At 37.9% G+C, this 18698-nt stretch overlaps 1 protein-coding gene across 14 annotated transcripts in view; it reads left to right on the top strand.

Moving 5' to 3' along the window:
- dmd (dystrophin) overlaps positions 1-18698 on the top strand; it is a 1684732-nt gene that overhangs the window by 398348 nt on the left and 1267686 nt on the right. For all 14 annotated transcript variants that reach the window (XR_010004953.1, XM_008107345.3, XM_016992722.2 and 11 more), the window contains exon 2: positions 2543-2604. Coding sequence is in view for 13 of the 14 variants with exons in the window: in XM_008107345.3 (XP_008105552.2) it covers positions 2543-2604 (62 nt within the window). In the remaining variant the exon portion in view is untranslated. The remainder of the gene's footprint in view (positions 1-2542; positions 2605-18698) is intronic.

Raw genomic sequence — 18698 nt, forward strand, 5'->3', positions numbered from 1 at the left:
TTTTGTCTCTTGCTTTACATGCATATGTAATAGCAAGCTTGCTACTTGTGTATTTATCAGTTCTGCCTCACCCTTCATTAGGGACACTACTTTAAATAGATATCTATACCCCACATCCACACACACACACACACACACTATAGTTGCATAAATTTCATATCTTCTCACATGTGATTACCTTGTATAATCATATTGCATCTCCTCACTGTGGATGCTAATTGAAAAATATTAAATGTTGTATAGCTCTTAATAAAATACATTTCTTTAAATATTTGCTGATTTATTGTGCATATTGCTTAATAAATGTCTATGGTATCAGTACTTTTTAAATTATGAAATTTAAAATATGCCTTTCTGCTGGTAAATTTTTAATTAATCTTGAAATCAAGTGTTGCTCTAAAATTATATGTGATAGTAAACACAAACACTCATGCACACACCATGAGAAACAACTCGGACGGTCCTTTAAAATTATTTTAAATTAATTTACTTATTTGTACTGTAAAATTTAAATTGTACTTAATGAATGATAAAAATGTAGCATTAGCGTCAGCCAAACAAATAAAGAAGAAACTACATGGTTTTTTTTATGTGAATCGAAGAACTGACACAGTGCTAGATTTAATATAGAGATGCAGTAATCACCTTAACAGCAAGCACCACAAACACTGCATTAAAAATAAATCAATCAAAATAGGAAAATGCAAGATGAATTTTCCATATACACTTACTTGGCATGACAGGACTAGCAAAATCAATAGAGTTGTGATTTTTCTTTCACTCTTCACCACCTTTGACTTTCTTTGTACTACTTCTGGTGAATATTCAATGTGACTTGTGGAGAGGAAGCAATGAGGAAATTTGTGGCTAGTGCTAATGAGGTTTCATTAGAAAATACATCTTTTTGTTGGATTTGTTGACAGTGATAAAATGTTAGGTCATTTGTTCTGTGTCTTCTCCCCCGCCCTTGATCATTTTATTTCATAATTTGCCTCACTTGTTGACTCCATGAAGAGTTAAGTGGGCATTAGAATGCAGCCTTTCTCCCAAGAAGCTATACTGGAACAATTGATCCTGTCATGCCATCGATTTCGTTAGTATTTCTGCCAAGCTGTTCTAAAATGATAGAATGCCATGAAGGCCAGTATTTAATAATAATATTTTATTAGGGTTTCATATGCTAGATATATGTATACGTAATTCTCCTGAATAGGACATTAAAAATCTTCCAGTTTTTACATATTTTACATAATCCAGACAAGACAGAGGTGCCCTAGTCAGTCATAAGACAGAGCTGGTTATAGGGGTCACTTAAGGTGCCATTTTATGTTTTAAGTGTAGAATAGTAGTTTAATTACTAAGATTTCCCTTTTTGTTATGTTTTATTGCACCAACTTAGGGCAAAATCATGGTTTATTAATTCAATAAAAATAACAGATCTTACTCTTGTCCTAAAACAGTTAATGCTCATGTTATATTTAAATAACAGTACTGTAACCAATACATAATAGGTTGTTTAAATAACAATAGAATAATGCTGTCAAAACATGTTATCTATTTTGTACAAGGCAATAAAGTATATATCATATCAATTAAGGGTGCAGTTCTTATAATTTCCTTTCTCAAATGTAGCAATGAATGTTGGTTTCAACCCAGATGGTTGAATCAGGATTATTTGAAGAACCATTTCTCCCTGTATGAGTCCATTAAAGTGGCAACATGATCCCACTGTTCCATTCCTTCCATCAACAAATCAAACCATATTTGTGCCATCTGGCTTTTACAAAATTAAGAGAGTTTGGCTTTTATTGCTATGTGATTGTTTTTAAAGCTTTTAAAGGTTTTGTCTATTGCTGTTTAATTTTTTTATTTTTACAGAGTTTACTATTTTATGTTTTAACTTACATATTATCTTACATCTTATATTTATACTTTTCTTGTAACTTTTTGATGCTTTTGTATTATTTTTCCTTTTGCTGTGAAAAAGTCTTCAAAAACTGTGCACACTGTAGATTGATTCTGTGCGAAATTTCGGCTAGAATTTTTTTTGCAAAATCCCCACTACTTCTGTGTAGAAAATGCACCAAAACTTCACACACATACACATACAAAAACCTAACATGCAAAAATTGTCTTGACCTGCAAAAAAATCAATCCTGATATGATTAAGATATGATTAAGTTTCAAATATTTTAATATCCCTAATATGAATAAATATTGCTTCTTGAATAGATCCAAATAAGAAATGTTACAGGGATGCTGCAGCCAAATGTGTCTGTTAAAGGTCTTTTTTATGTGACCTTGTGATAGTACTTTGATTGCTATGAACACTTTCTGTAAAATTCTGGGATTTGGTTTAATGAGGTTTTATAGTTTTCTGTTAAAAGTTAAAAATAGCAAAAAAAAAAAAAAGCAACACAATTCTTACTAACATTTTACTGATACTGATATTTTTGACCTATGGCTCAAAATGGTAGTAACCAAGTAAAGATTTAAGGCTAATCCAGTCATATTAATTTAGCTACTTTACTTCTTTTCATAGATGAAAGGGAAGATGTTCAAAAGAAAACATTCACAAAATGGGTAAATGCACAGTTTGCTAAGGTAAGAAAAATCTTTTACTGAACATTAAAATCAAATGTTTAATTATTGATTTTACGTAGAACTGTTCAAAAGTGCTTGTTGCCTGCAAAAAATTTTTAAGTGTAACTTAATGCTTGTGCTCTATCTGTCTGCAGTTGCAGTGAGCTAGGATATTTGGCTTTTCCATTTAAAATACTTGATTTGAAAGATGGATGGAAGGTCTCAGTGCTACTGAGGAACGATATTATATGGAAGAAGCCTCCATTTGAAAATGTTTTGGCCAATTTCTAATATAGCATTCCAGGGCAATGTAATAGTGTTGTTGCTGTTCATGGTTGGGTTATTCTAGATAGATTTCTAGATTCTGGGAAATAATTCACCGGGTGTAGGTACTAAGTTATAGTAAAAATTTTGATGATAACATTGTACCAATACATTGTTAACATTGTATTGGCAGTGGGGTTTGACAGAAGTAATTAAGCAGTTTTTGCTTGTATTGTTTCTGATATGTGATATAATAGATTTAGATCGGGGGAAAATCATGTTAATGCATGAGAAGTCTAATAAATAGTCAGTCATGTGCTTTCTCTCTAAAACATTCTGCATGAATATCTTAAATGCATGGCCTCAATTGCAGAATTGAATTAAATGGTTAGTAGCAATTCAGAAATGTTTCTTAATAAGGCTGTGATCTGTCTTAGTGAAACATTATGTCTTACTGCTATTGGAACAAAACCGAGTTTGTTGATGAAAAGTCAAATAAAACAATTAAAGGGCACTGAATTGTTCAGAGAAAAAGAACACTATGTGCAGGGTGTGAGAACTTGTTGTTTTATCTCCAGAGAATACAAGACCTTAACAACTGTGACATTTCTGTCTCAGCAGCAATGAAAACACTCTGTGTAATGTTAATTAGGATTGAACCAAGCATTTGCTAGATCCAAGTTGCAAAACAATACATGAAATCAATCACTCATATTTTAAAAATTTCTTGCACTCCATCTTTTACTAATATTGGATTATACTTCACAACCTCTGAGGATGCCTGCCATAGATGTGGGTGAAATGTCAAGAGAGAATGCTTATGGAACATGGCCATACAGCCTGGAAAACACACAACAACTTTAATATTGGAGTGCTTTGTGGTTTCCAGCATGTATAGCTGTGCTCTATCAGCATTTTCTCCTGTCATTTCTCCTACAAATGTGGCTGATCTATTGTTATTTTATAGAGTTCACATGAGAGGGGGGATTACTAAAGCCATCTAAATATTGCAATTTTTTTCACCAGAGGCTGGCCATTCTATCTTTATTTAGGCTGTGTTATTCATTGTAAGGCATTGGGCTGGGGTCTTTCCGACTTTTCAGTCCTAATGTACCTAAGTTAATATGATGCCTCTGTTAATTGGTCATAACAAGACAACTTTCTGGCTAGACATATTTCACTTTTCCATCCAAACTTAGCAAGTAGAGAAATAATATGAAGCCTCTGTTTGGTTGGTAGTACCTACATTTTAGTTAGTTCTAGTAACATTTTTGGTTTTAATGTATTTGCTTATTTGTTTGGTTTTATGTTTGTACAGAATCTAATGATTGCCTACTTGTAAGTCACTCTGAGTCCCCTTTGTGGTGAGAAGGGCAGGGTATAAATGCAAAAAATAAATAAACAAATAAAAGTTATACTTTGTTTTAATGTTTCTTAACTGGTATGAGAAGTGTATTTTAAACTCCACATAACTGCAAAACATAAAGGTGGACTGGGAAAGACAACCATCCTACATCAACCCCCCCCCCCCCCCAATTACAAATGTATACCTCCCAAATCTTTAATCAATCTGAGAATTGCATTTTGAAATCTGTATGTTACCATGGACATAAGGTAATAAAGTACTGGAAGTATGGCTGTGTCCTTTGGAATTATATGGGCTTTGAATGGCATACTATATATCTAAGAATGAAGTGAATAGACTTAGAGGAGCAGGGGTGCAATAAATTGAAAGTGAACATTTTAATTTTCTGTTGGCTTGAGTCTACTAAGTCTACTAAGATGTCTGATTGTTCAGATTTATATTAGCTTTCTAACTTGTCACAATACTTCCTGTATTAAGAATGAAAGTCTAATAAATACATAAATGATAATGTTATTCGTGCCATAAAATTGAATAACTGGCTTTCAGAAAACTCAAGTTTAGTAATATAGTTGATTTTGTTAATTTGTGAATCTGTAATTGAATGCAGTTGTAGCTCTGATTTTGCAGCTATTGTAGACATAGTGTGCCATTTCATACTATGTAGCCACATAAAATTTTTGAAAGTATCTGAAGTGCAAACAAAAATGTGTACCTTAAGAAATAAATTCAAAGACAGGCATTAATATCATCACATCTGCAGATATGTGCAGTTTGTCAAGTAATATAGTATTGGTATCTTCTGTGTTAAATATTGACATGACACACTTACTGGTTGTTGCATAAATCTATGAAAATGTAATCACTTGTCCCCCATATGCAGATCATTATCTCTTAGTGCAATTCAGGGCTGAAGAGAGAGGGTGGGAATATTTCCTGGGATTTGGGTTGTTACATGCCTGTACCATGACAAAAAATACAATGCAAAATAAATGTTGGTTTCTCAGGAGATCAGAAAGTCATTCTAATGTCAGTTGCTCAGTTTAGGGAAAAGGGGCTCAATCATTCATATTATTGTAGCTTAGTGCTAACTCTTAGTAGCACTGGTGCCATTTTGGAAAGTAGAACAAGACATAAGGGAGATATTCCTGTCATGAAACCAATATTGGCTAGAGTATGCATGGGCAAATTTAGGGCCGTGGGCTAGATGTGACCTTTTGGGGTCTTGCCTCCAAACCCAGAATCATCTCTGTGTTACATCCTCCTGCCGAGAGTCACCGTGTGACCATGTCCTTCACCATGGGCCACCATGTCCTCCTGACAAGAGGAGGACCCAGCAGAAAGATGTGGCTGTGCAGGGTTCTCCCAAGACCGCCGGACATCTGTGTGTCAACCCCCCCTCCCTCTGGTCCAACTCCCTCCCCTCCCCTGGCATTCATCCCCATGCCACTCCCAGCCCCGCAGTGGTAAACGCCCCTGGCTTCCCCCATGCCAGCTGTCCCTCGGCCTTCCCGACCACCCCCTCCCTCCTGGATTGGCTCGCCATGGCCTGCCATGCTGTGATGACTCATGGGCCATGTAGTCCCGTTCCTAGTACTATTGTGGCAGATGAAGAGGAAAACTTGGGTTTCCCACCGTTTCAGCCAGAATTGGAGCCCTTGCACCTGCAAGATGTTTGCCCACAAGAAGTCAGCCAAACAAGCCTTGAGCAGAAATCTCCCCCGTTTTCTCGCCGGGATAATTATAATCGAGATAGAGGCGCTAGGGAGGCGAATCGCAGAAGCGCCAGAATTGCTGCCAGACAATTAGCTGATTAAGCCTGTTTCCCTTGGGAAATCTTAAGGAGTCATGCATCTGGACACAGTATGGGTTTCACTTCTTGTTCCCCAGGGAAAGTGTTCCTTGGCGGGAAAACAAGATCCTATATAGGTGTTTAACCGCAAGGGAATCCTTGCGGAGTCAATTCGTCAGCTTCGGGAGTGAGATCGTGTGTGGACTACGCTACTCCTGTTCCTTGTTTCCAGGACCTTGTTCTTGTTCCAACCCTGCCTTGTTCCCCAGACCTTGCCACGGACCTCGCCACGGACCCTGTTCTCGTCTCCTGCTTCTTGTTGCCTCGAATCAAGCCTTGTTTGCCAAGAATCTAGTTTGCTCTCCAGCCTTGTTGTCAAGCTGTATTGGACTAAAGGACCCTGTCATTTCCCCACACTTTGCTCGGCAGAGTGTGTGTTTCGGTTATTGGATTATAACTTTGGACTCTAATATCTCATATTGGACATTAATTTCCTGGACTATATTTGACCTTTCCTGAAAGGTCTACTTCTGAACTTTATTCTTCACCTGTTTTTATTGACTTTATATATTCCTTTAATAAAGATATTAGATAGATTCTGGTCTCTGCGCATGGTTATTGGTGCTCTGCAGCCTGGGTCTTGACACATGCTGTTAAAAGTTTTGCCCATGCCTGGACTAGATTCAATTGATATATTCCAGAAGTATGAGTTTCTCAGAGGGTATCATGTCTACAGGAAACCATTAATGTGTTGCTCATGTCAGACATACTGTATATGACTGGTAAATGGAAAATACATTGTGCAGCTGACCATTCTGGAAGTAGAGAGAAAAATAATAGGTTCTGGGTAGGGTCATTTGGTTTTAGAGTAATATTTGCATTAGTCAACTTCATGTATAAATTGAAGACAGGTTTTGGGGTCAAAAGCATGGATTTTGATATGATGCATTGATAATTTGAGGGTCATTTCATGGAGAGGGGAAAGCACCAATGGATGATGTCCCTAAACCTCATATGACATTCTGGAGCAACCTCTGGTCCAATCTGGGGTATGTGTCCAAGACAGGCCCTAAGTATGACCCAGTAGATTACAAATTTGTTGTTTGAATTAGTTTCTTTCAGGGACTGATAAATTCATCAAAATGAAAACAATGATATTTATATAAGATTATGCTTAAAAAATCCTGTTTGTGCATTACCATTTGTTTGTATAGAATTGGAAGTATAAAATTTAGCTATCATACTTGTGACAAAGATTTGTTTGCAAAGAAAATTAGTGAAGAACACAGATATTGTCTATCATAAACAATGTATCAAAATGTGATAAACAATAATGGTCCAATATGCGAGTTGTACACAATATGTATATTAGAGCACCATATACACTGTCTAAAACATAACTATGTCCTCTGAAATCATATAGGATTAACAATGAAATATTATTTATCTATGTCAAAACAAACAAGTAGATATACAAGCCTCCACAGTTCTGGGAGGATTTCCTATAAATTTCAACAAAAAAAACATGTTAAATGTAAAAAAAAAGAAGTTAAATACCGTATTTGAATTTTTAAATCCAGGGAAAACCTCATTTACAAGAGTACTTCTGTTAAACATGACAAATCAATTGTCAGATTTACACAATTCGGGGGGGGGGGTGATAAGAGGCCTCCAATTATAACTCCGTAGTGTTCACAGAGAATAGGATTGTGTGTCTTTATAATATTTATGAGAGGATAATAATGTGTGTGTGTGTGTGTGTGTGTGTGTGTGTGAGCACACATGCACATGCATATGAGTGTATGTGTGGGTATAAAATAAACAGTGGCTTGAGTTAAACAATCCCTTATACTTGCTTCAATGAGTTCAATGCTTCCTCCATGTAGCCATGCCAGCAAGGAGAGGAATGGGAAAGGGAAACAGAAGATATTGGTATAATCCAAATCTTAGGATTATGTTAAAATTGACTTCTCTTTTTTTAAAAACAAACAAACAAACAAACCTATGTCTTCTGTATCAGGAATGAGAGCAATCATAAAGATGGCTTGTAAAGAACCTAGGAGATATTTCTCTCTTTTTTCAGATAGTCTTTCTTCCGTTGCACAAAGGTATCATAGAGTCCCCTCCTGGCTTTCAAACTAAGATGGAATTTTTATTTTCATAATATTGAATATGTGTCCCTGTTGTCAAAGGCTTTCATGGCTTGAATCACTGGGTTGCTGTGAGTTTTCCGGGCTGTATGGCCATGTTCCAAAAGCATTCTCTCCTGACATTTCATCCACATCTATGGCAGGCATCCTCAGAGGTTGTGAGGTTTGTTGGAAACTAGGCAAGTGTCGTTGATATATCTGTGAAATGTACAGGGTGAAAGAAAGAAGTCTTGTCTGTTTGAGGCAGGTGTGAATGTTACAATTGATCATCTTGATTAGTATTGAATAACCTTGCAGCTTCAAAGCTTGTGTCCTGTTTTGTCTTTCAAGAAAAGGCTTAAAACAATGTAGTAAGTAAATGAAAACTGCTTTACTTCAGCAAAACATAAAGTACATCACACTCAGTGGAATAATGCAAAAGGAAGCAAGGAAGTCATAGGGCAAGCACAGTTCTTAGTCTCTGATAAACTCCCAACTCAAATAGTAGTTTTTCCATACCTCCATACCTCACAACCTCTGAGGATGCCTGCCATAGATGTGGCAGGAGAGAATACTTCTAGAACATGGCCATTCAGCCCGAAAAACATACAACAACCCTCAAACAGTAGTCTTACTTTAGACAAAGAAACAGCAATAAATCCAGATGTAGACTCGAAGCAGACACTAGGAAAGCAAAGGCATTAGAGTCAGTTTGTTACCAGCAAGAGCTACCTGCACCTGCTTCTGCTTTATAGACCTGAGACCCCTCACAGCTGCTAGGGCAGTTCCTAATTACTCAGCTGCATTTCTGGCAGCTAATCTAGCTGAACGACGTCTCTGCTCTGATTCCTTTTGCCTCTCCTGAAATGAGGGTACTTGCAAAGTCTCCTCCTCAGATTCCAACTCACCCTCAGATTCATGAACACTTTCCTGCTCCCCTTCCTCTTCCAAAGAAGAGGAATCCCTAACAGCTTGGTTGCTTCCTGCCTAAGGGAATCCTTTGTTGGAAGGTGATTAGCTGATTGTTTTTTGCCTGGGATTCCCCTGTTTTTGAGTGTTGTTCTTTATTTACTGTCCTGATGTTAGAGTTTTTTTATATACTGGTAGCCAGATTGTGTTCATTTTCATGGTTTCCTCCTTTCTGTTAAAATTGTCCACATTCTTATGGATTTCGTGCTTGTGGATGCTCTGTGTAGTCTGGCACTGTAGTTGTTAGAGTAGTCCAGCATTTCTGTGTTCTCAAATAATATGCTGTGTCCAGGTACATACATCAAGAGCTCTGCTATGGCTGACTTCTCTGGTTGGGTTAGTCTGCAGTTCCTTTCATGTTCCTTGATTCATGTTTGGGCAATGCTGCATTTGGTGGTCCCTATGTAGACTTGTCCACAGCTGCATGGTATACGGTAGACTCCTGCAGAGGTGAGAGGATCCCACTTGTCATTGGTTTTGGTGGTGCATATGTTTGGTTTGCTTATATGTAAACATTGATATATTTGCATGATTGTGGCTGCCAGAAAACAACATTGTCACTGTGATTAGATCTCATTGTTCCTATATCTATCTAGCTATCTACAAAATCATTACATGATAAATAATTTCAAGAAATAGTCAGTTTATGTCCTGATAAAGTTTTGTTCCAAATGGATAGAAGAGAAAAAAGGGAAAGCTTGATTGAAATTACAAATTGAAAATATGAAGTCTACAAGCATGGTTTGGGGATGTAGTTGGATTACAGTAATACTTACAGTACCAAGTCATCTAGAAATGATACCAGAGAAACTAAATATGGAAAGACTGTGATATGGACTTTAAATTTCTTATTTGAATAAGGAGTGACTGCTTTTTAAATTATCACTTGTTTCTTCACTACTGCTACTTAACCTTCTATATGTGTGTGTGTAGGTGGTAGTATGAGTCAATGGGAAAAGGTGGCATCCTATTGATCAACATATTTAGATTGTTGATCACTTGACCTTACTACTAGTTGCATTATCTTTTTAGGTTCTGCACTGACAATTTATGTATTACATTTTTGTTTTTCCTTGTCCTACCTCTGACCAATGTTTTCTATCCAATGTTTTATGAATTCACAGAAGTATATTTATTTTTAGATAAATATGAAACTCTTACATTTCACCCTACAAAAAGCATATGAGTTTTGGAGAATAAACACTCTGATTTTTCTTCGCTCTTTGAAGACTGAAGTTTTTGGGTAGCCAAAGAATGTGCAGCCATCTTAAAATGTAAAACTTATTCTGCCCTTTAGGTAATTTACAAAATGGCTTTAAGTGGTATTTAAGGTTGCTACTTTGCAGATGATGATGATGATGATTATTATTATTATTATTTCTATCCTTTCTCCCCATAGGCACTGAAGGTGCCTAACAATAACATAACACAACCACTAAAATTTAAAAACAAGGAAAATACCAAATAAAAAAACAATTAAATATTTAAACATTTAAATTGAATCATATTGTCTAATGGTACCCTAACACTACATGGGTAGCTATGATATCTCATTCTAAAAAATTGAAAGCCTACATATGTATGATAAAATGAATTTACAGACAGTCCCCAAGTTACACGCATCTGACTTACAAACAACTCATAGTTAAAAACAAAATTGAAACAACAAGAAGTGAGAGAAATTTGCTCTTTGGAAAAGAAAATCACTCCTGAAACAGTTGTCATGAGGATAAGGTGTCTCAATTAAAGCTTGGCTGGAGTTACACTTAATCAGTGTATCTGTTCTGACTTACAAACAAATTTATAGAAATGATCTTCTTCATAACTTGGGGACTGCCTATAATATATAAATGCTAATGGCTTTTTCCAAGGTTTTCTATATAAAAGAACAAATATTATGTCAAAAGTCAGATGCCAACTGAGAGCAAAATATAGTTTATTAAAGTAATAGTCCAAAAATAGTTCAAAGAGTTCAAGAATTAGCAGAAACTTAAAACACATAAACTTCAGTGTTATTAAGTAGTTAAAACAGAAGAAATGCCAGAAACACAAACTGACATATAATCCGGATTAACCAGAGATAAAATCCGGACTAAACATAAAATACTTGAACTCAGCCCAAAAGCACAAAACGGGCTTGAAATGGTGAAACAAACAAAAGCAAACAGCTACAAAGCCCCCAAAACCTTCCCAAAATTCAGGAGTACGAAAGTAGCTTTAAACCAAAACAAACACCCAAACCGGGCTGGAGAACTCTCTGTTGAGAGCAGCAAAGCAAGCGGAACAGAAAGACGCTGGCGAGCCCGCAGCAAACCGCCGCTGGAGTGAAGACCAAGCCAGGAGTTAAAGGAGCAGAGCAGGAAAGCGTCGTCAAGCCGGTCTGAAGTTGGGATAAGCAAGCAGCGTCAAACCGCTGCAGGAGCAAAAGCCAAGCCAGGAATTGAAGGATTAGAGCAGGAAAACGTCAAGCCAGTCCGAAGTCGGGATAAGCAGCCAGCATCAGGGTCAAGAGCAAAGCCAGTAGTCAGCAACAGAAAGCAGCCACAGAATTGAGAACGACGCCAAACCACGTTTTGGGAGCAAAGAGCAAAGCCGAGTCGAATTCCAGTCCAAGGTCCAAAGAGTTGAAGTCATCAAAAGAAGGTCCATGTCATGGAATGGCACAGAAAGCCAAAACAACGAAGGCGAACAGCAGCTAATGCAAAATAGTAATAACAATGCAGTCCAGGGAAACCCACACAATTCCAGCCCTCCATTGCAGAATAACCCGGATCAAACTTACATCTGTTGCAAAGTCCCAAGCCAGTCTTCAGAGTCACGTACAGGAAACCCAATGGCGCCCAGCAACACCTTGCCACACGCAAAGCATAGTGGCCAAACATCCCCAATTTATTTAGGTTTCCTTGGGCGTCCAAACTTCCAACGCCCTAGGATCAGGTGTCCCAAATTCTTCATCAGAATCAATATCATTCTGCCCACACCCAACTCTGTTCACACCTGTGGATCCAGCCTCATTCTTCCAGGCAGACCATGTGGGATCTGCTTCTGAAGATACCCAAGCTTCTCTAGCATCAACAGCATCCATGGATCCGGATTCCTCCCCAAACCCTTCCGGAGCCCGTGCCGAATCTATGCCAGCTTCCACCGTCACCACTGGTTCCTCAGCATCCATTTCCACCTCAACACCCTCTCCCAAATCCTCACATGAAACTTCCTCAGAAGATTCCTCATCAATCTCCCTGATTCTTTGTATATAAATCTTCCAGCGAGCCCTCCTCACGAGGATTCTTCCTTCCTCTCCTGATCTCACCATTATTAATAAATAAAACTTTATTTATATCCCACCACCATCTCCCCACGGGGACTCGGGGCGGCTTACATGGGGCAGCCTCAGAAGACTCATTCACAACATATTATCATACTATAATTGTCATATTCTTTCTGAAAATAAAATCAGTGACTTTATCATTCAGGACCATTATTATATTTTCTTTCACATTGCTAGTTCACGTGTGTCTTGGTACAAGTGAGTTATTTTTAGCCCTTTGCTTGTGTTCATCTACTGGAGAATTAGCCTTTTAGCAATTAAACTCCCTCTGTTGAAACACAGAGGCCTTAAAGAGCCACACACACTATTTAGTCCAACAAAAGGTTTATTGCAAAAACAAATAAAAGCTCAGAGACACTTAGCTTCAGTGTCTCTGGCCATAACTCAAAGAATTTACCCAAGGTGGGCTCCAAAAAGCAAACAGAAAATAATCAGGTTAAACAGGAGGAAAAACCAGATTAAAAAGCAGTCAGCAAACAAGCAGCGTTGTACACAAAGACTTCCCACAAACAGCGCTGCCCCCAAAGAGTTAACTGCAAGGAGGAGTTGCCAAAGCCAGCTGTAGTCCAAGAGTCATCGCCGAAGAAGCCCAAAGATACGTCGTTTCCAAGTCTGTCAGACAGAGTTGTCATCAAGTCAGTCCACAATCCAAGGAAGGGAGAAAGCCACACTCATGAGAAGTCAGTCCAAGTTGAAGATCCACAGGTAACACAAACTCCAGGCTGCAGAACCTGGATGCAAAACCCAACACGAGAACAGGCAGCGACAAATACACATGATACAATAATGTAGCCAACACTTTGCCTTCTGCAAAGGTTCCCCATTTCAGAGCCTACTTTTATCTTACACATCATTATCCGGTAATGAGCTTGCCTCCACCCCATCATCATCTCTTACAGCTGACCTTGTCTTCACACGTGAACCCCTGTTTCCATCCCTCCAGTTCCTCCATCTCTTGTCAAGACTTAGGCTTCCCCATGATTCAGATGTATCTTCTGTTTGCCAATCCTCATGTCCCGGAAACCCCACAAACGTGTCACTAGAGGTTGGCTCTGCACATATATCCCTTATCTCTTGTACCTTAGTCCAATCCACTGTGTCCTCCCCATCCTCATCACTCCCAGACCCATCATTCCCAGAGAAACCCAATACTGCTCATCTATGGGAGCAGTAAGTATATCCCGGATCTTCTTCCTCTCCCAATCTTCATCTGATTCCTGCTCCCGAGTAACCCTCTTTATGTCTCTATTCCCATCCACCACATCTCCTTCCTTGCTCATTGACTCCCTGTCACTTGAAAACCCTTCGAATGTGTCTTCATCAGTAGGTGCCATAAGTATATCCCGAATCCTTTTCCATTGCTGTTCTTCATCTGACTCCTGTTTGCGAGTAGCCCTTTTCCCCCTTCTGGTACTCATACTACTGCTTGCAACATTACTTACAGGCTCTACTACAACACCTTCTGATTATTATCATTTCATTAGTTTATAGATGTGTGGGGTTTATTATGAGTTTCCAAGGACAAAGAATAATGTGAATCTTTGGATAAGTCTATTTAAGTTTATTATTAACTTAATTCCTTTTGTTAGTTTCCAGGAAGGAAAAAATACAGATTAGCTCTAGAAAGTGGTCTGTATTTCCATCTAAAATTGGAAACTACCTGCTCTAAACAATCTTAATTAGCTTTAGTTGAATTGTAGATTAGATTCATCAACTCTGTGTTTAACCCTTTCATTCTCAAAAGGTTGGAATGGAACTATGGAATGAATAAGATTCACCCATCTTAGCAGATGTATTTAAGTACTTAAGTGCTTACAAGTCTGGGTTTGAAATGCTTTAATATTTAACTAGGTCGGCAGCACTTCATTATGGTTGTCACATTGTTCTTTTTACAGAGCAATAAGACGCAAAGGCACAGTACAGTATTTCCCATGCTGAGAACAACTGTATGTCTACAATTTGTGCAGTTCACTTGGTAGAAAATTTGATTCATTTTGGGTTTTTTACAATTTATTTTTAACAATTTAAGATATCCTTGAGGTGTACTATAAACCAGATTGCTACATTTATTCTTCACAAAGTGTCACCCCTTGAAAACACAAAATAGTTCAAGTAAGGGATCAGATTGTGAGGCTGCCAGACTTCATGACTCTGGAATTGAAAGTCAGGCAAGAAACCCCCATTATTGTAATTTTTAAACGTGAGTTCTTCCTTACTTTCCTTGTGATCCTCTTTTTGTCTTCAAAGACTAAAATTGAGAAGCATTAATTTTAGAATATTCCCTTTGTCTTCTAATTCATCTGTTGGTTGGCAATATTCTTTATAAATGTTTTTAGGAGGATCCTTTCCTACTAATGTTGGCTTAAGTACAAGCCAAATTTGGATCTCATTGAAATGAATTTTAAAAGTCAAGACATGACTAAGGGTTCATTTACATTGTAAAATTAATGCAGTTTGACACCACTTTAACTAGCATGACTCAAAAACATTGACTCCTGGGATTCGTCCAATTTTGATCCTTCAGTGTAGGGTCTCATTGCTAAATAGCTAAATTCGGTATTCTGTGAGTCATATAGAAAACAGATGCAGTCATTCTGTATCTTTGGTACTCAGAACAGAAAGAAAAGAAATTATAATAAATTACACTAAAATTAATGCAGTTATAAATCATTTTAACTGACATGGCATGTTGCTGTGTAATTTTGGGACTTGTAATTGGTGAGGCACTGACACTCTTTGACAGAGATGGCTAACACTGTGTTCCTATGATACTATAGTATTGAGACATGGCAGGTAAAGTGGTGTCAAATTACATTAATTCAAAACTGTAAATGCATCCTAAGTGTGCCTGGCTTAGTGATATGGCCTGTAATTTTCCTTCCGACTTAGTTAACAGAGTTTTATATGCAGCAAGAGACTGCTCATTGTAGGCCAACATTTATGAAGGATTTCTCCATGCATATCTGCAGAATGAATAGTTGATCAGTGATTTAAATGAGATACAGAGCAAATATAGAATAGGATGGTAAAAGCCATTAAGAAAAAATATTGATATGTTTATAAATGTATTTATATTTATTTATTTATAAATTAATTTATATGTTTACTTAAAATTAAAGGTAAAGGTTTTCCCCTGACATTAAATCTAGTTGTGTCAAGAGTCAGATGCCAATTAACGAACAAAACAGAGTTTATTCAGGAGATAAGCCAAAAAGTAAACATAAACACAGAAGATATCTTGAAACACTTCACTATCAATGTTTCAAGAACAGTCCGAACAAAAATATAACTCAAAAGTATGTCTTAACAAGCCCAGCTGTTTATCCACGCAGGCAGTCAAATAAAACTAAAAAGACGCTTCAATTCAGCTTAGAAAACAAATTGAGTTGACTACTAAAAAATAGGCAAAATAAACAAGAACTTGAAACCTTCCAAAAGCTGCAATGAGTAACTGAAATCCGGAACTCCAAGCAGGAAAAACAAGGCTAAACAAACTTAGTGCAAAAGGCACTTTTTGGGTCCAAGCCCTTTCTGTAGCAGCCAGCTGGCTCTGTGGATTTAAAGGGACAGTTCCCAAAAGAAAACACCAAACTGGTCTGAAAGCAAACAAACTAGAAATGCAGTAAACTGCTTCCACAGTGCAGATAAAGCCAAGAGCTCCAAGAGGAGGGTGAAGAGACATCATCAGGAGGATCCAAGGTCAGGTCAGGAGGCAGCAGCGAAATCCGGAGGGCAAGCCAGAAGTCAAAAGCCGAGAGTAGTCGTCAATCAAATGGCGAAGACAGACGCAAGGTCAAATTCCAATCCAGGGTCCGAAGAGGGTGCAGTCATCAAAACCAGGTCCACGAAAAGGCACAAAGAGCCAAGCAACGATGGTAACAGCAGATCAGAAGCACAGTCCCAGTCCAGTCTTCACGAATGCACAGAAATCCCAATGGCGCCTCAGCAACACCTTGCCACACGCAAAGTGAAGTGGCCAAACATTCCCATTTTATTCCCCTTCCTCTTGGGTGACCAAACACTCACACCCAAACACCAGGTGTCCCAGATCTTACTCAGAGTCCGAACTCCACACAGCTCGGGCTCGTGGATCAGGAGTGCCTAATAGTTCATCGGAGTCCCAATCATCCTGCCCATACTTAGCCCCATGAACACTTAAAGAGCCATCCTCCCTTCTCCAAGCATCCCAAGTGGGATCTGCTCCTGCAGACACCCCAGGTTCAGTAGTATCCATAGGCCCCAAATCCCCAGACATCTCCGGTGGCTGTGCCCATTCAGTGCCCACTTCCCCAGCCACCACCTGCTCCTCAGCATCCATTTCTTCCCCAAACTCCCCATCTGAATCTTCCTCAGAAGATTCCCCATTGAGCTCTCTAATCTGTTTCCTGCGCAACTCCTCCAATGAACCCTCATCACGAGAGTTTTTTCTTCCTCTTCTAATCCCATCACCATCAACCATAATCCCCGAAGGCGCAGTCACAACAAGTTGTATCCAACTCTGGGGGTTGGTGTTCATCTCCATTTCTAAACCAAAGAGCTGGCATTTTCTGTAGACAACTCCAAGGTCATGTGGCCGACATGACTACATGGAGTGTCATTACCTTCCCACCAGAGTGGTACCTATTTATCTACTCACATTTGCATGTTTTCAAACTGCTAGGTTGGCAGAAGTTGGGGCTAACAGCAAGAGCTCACCCTGCTCCCCAGATTCGCACTACTCCAAAATAATTAGTAATTCCTCCAAATTAATTAGTAGTCCCCCCAAAATAATAGATTTTAGGGGATTATTTATTCCATGGGCAAGAAAAATATGGGTCTTTCTGGGTGGCAAATCTGAATTCTGTTTTTAATTTGAAGGACCTAATGATACAGTTTGATCAATTATTATTATTTCATGTAAAGATTAAAGTGAAAAGTGGATATACTACTCCACTGATTTTGGAGCTCTATCTCCCATACCCTTGTATATCAGTGTTCTTCCCGGATCTTTCTTTTTTCTACTCAGGCAACAATATTGATTTCTATTATTTAGCCACCTTCTTCTATATGAGAATAAACTTTTGTTAATTTAAGTAATTCCAAGAATCATCCCATGAAATCAGCAGGCCTTACTGCCCCTGAGAAAGTTCTGTAGTTTTTTACAACCAGTTGTGGCTTATCCTATTGAGATATATCCCCGAAAGAACCTTAACAAGCACACCAGCTTTTCTTCAGGCAGTATTTCACTGATAGCATAATTAAGCACATACGTTTATCAAGATGCAGAAGAAAAAAGAATTATGCAAGGCTCAAGACCATAGTTCTGCTCTCCTTGGTGCTTGTATGGATTGATGTGAAAGAAAGAAAAGGAAAGATAGAAAAAGGATGGATATACCACTAACTCTGGTGCTACTTTTCACCAGCTTATTCTCCCTAGGTGATGCCACTGTCTTATCTTTTTTTCGAGAAGGGAATGTGGCCCTCACCTTTTAAAAGTTTCAGTTAGTGACAGTGCAAGTGAAAGAATTGGTAGGAGAATCTGAAATATATTCATTCCCTCCTCCTCCTTCTTGAATTTCTGTATTGATGATCAGACTTTGAACATTTTTATTGCTCTGGTAGGTTCCAGATGTGGAATGTGGGATTATGTGTATTAATAGACTATCAAATCTGGAAAACACTAGAAGATGGATTGACTAGAATGAAGCTGGGAGTATAACACGCACAGTAAAAATTGATATCATTTACATTTAAAATTCCACCTTGCATTCAGGTGCTCCTATGAGAATATATGAACATATCACAAACACATCAAAGCAGTTAATTACATAAATCTCTGATAAAGTTAGCAATCATTACACAGCATCTCTCTATTTGCAAGTGTGATTTTGTCTTTACATTTTTGATATTATACAACTTTGCTGTTTTATTTAACTGCATCTTGTCTGTATCCTTTTTCTTACTGGAGGTGTTAAATAGTTAAACACAGAGAGCATTGACAATTTTTGAGTGACTAGAAGTGCATTAAACAGGGTGTAAAATCAATATTTTTAAGTGTGTTAGAACAATAAATGCAAAGGATAGCTCTGCCGCATTAATATATTACAATGAAACTACATCTTTTATTTGCATATCTATTGTGATTTGCATTTATAAGGTCTTTAAAACGCCTAAAACTTTTTAAAGAGGCTGTACTGAGTTTTAAAACACCTCTATTTAAAATGCTAATCAGAGCATTATATTCTTTTACATATAAAAATGATTCACACAGCTTGATATGTAGTATCATTT

The sequence above is a fragment of the Anolis carolinensis genome, chromosome 3 (genome assembly GCF_035594765.1).
Source record: "Anolis carolinensis isolate JA03-04 chromosome 3, rAnoCar3.1.pri, whole genome shotgun sequence".
NCBI classification, from domain to species: Eukaryota; Metazoa; Chordata; class Lepidosauria; order Squamata; family Dactyloidae; genus Anolis; species Anolis carolinensis.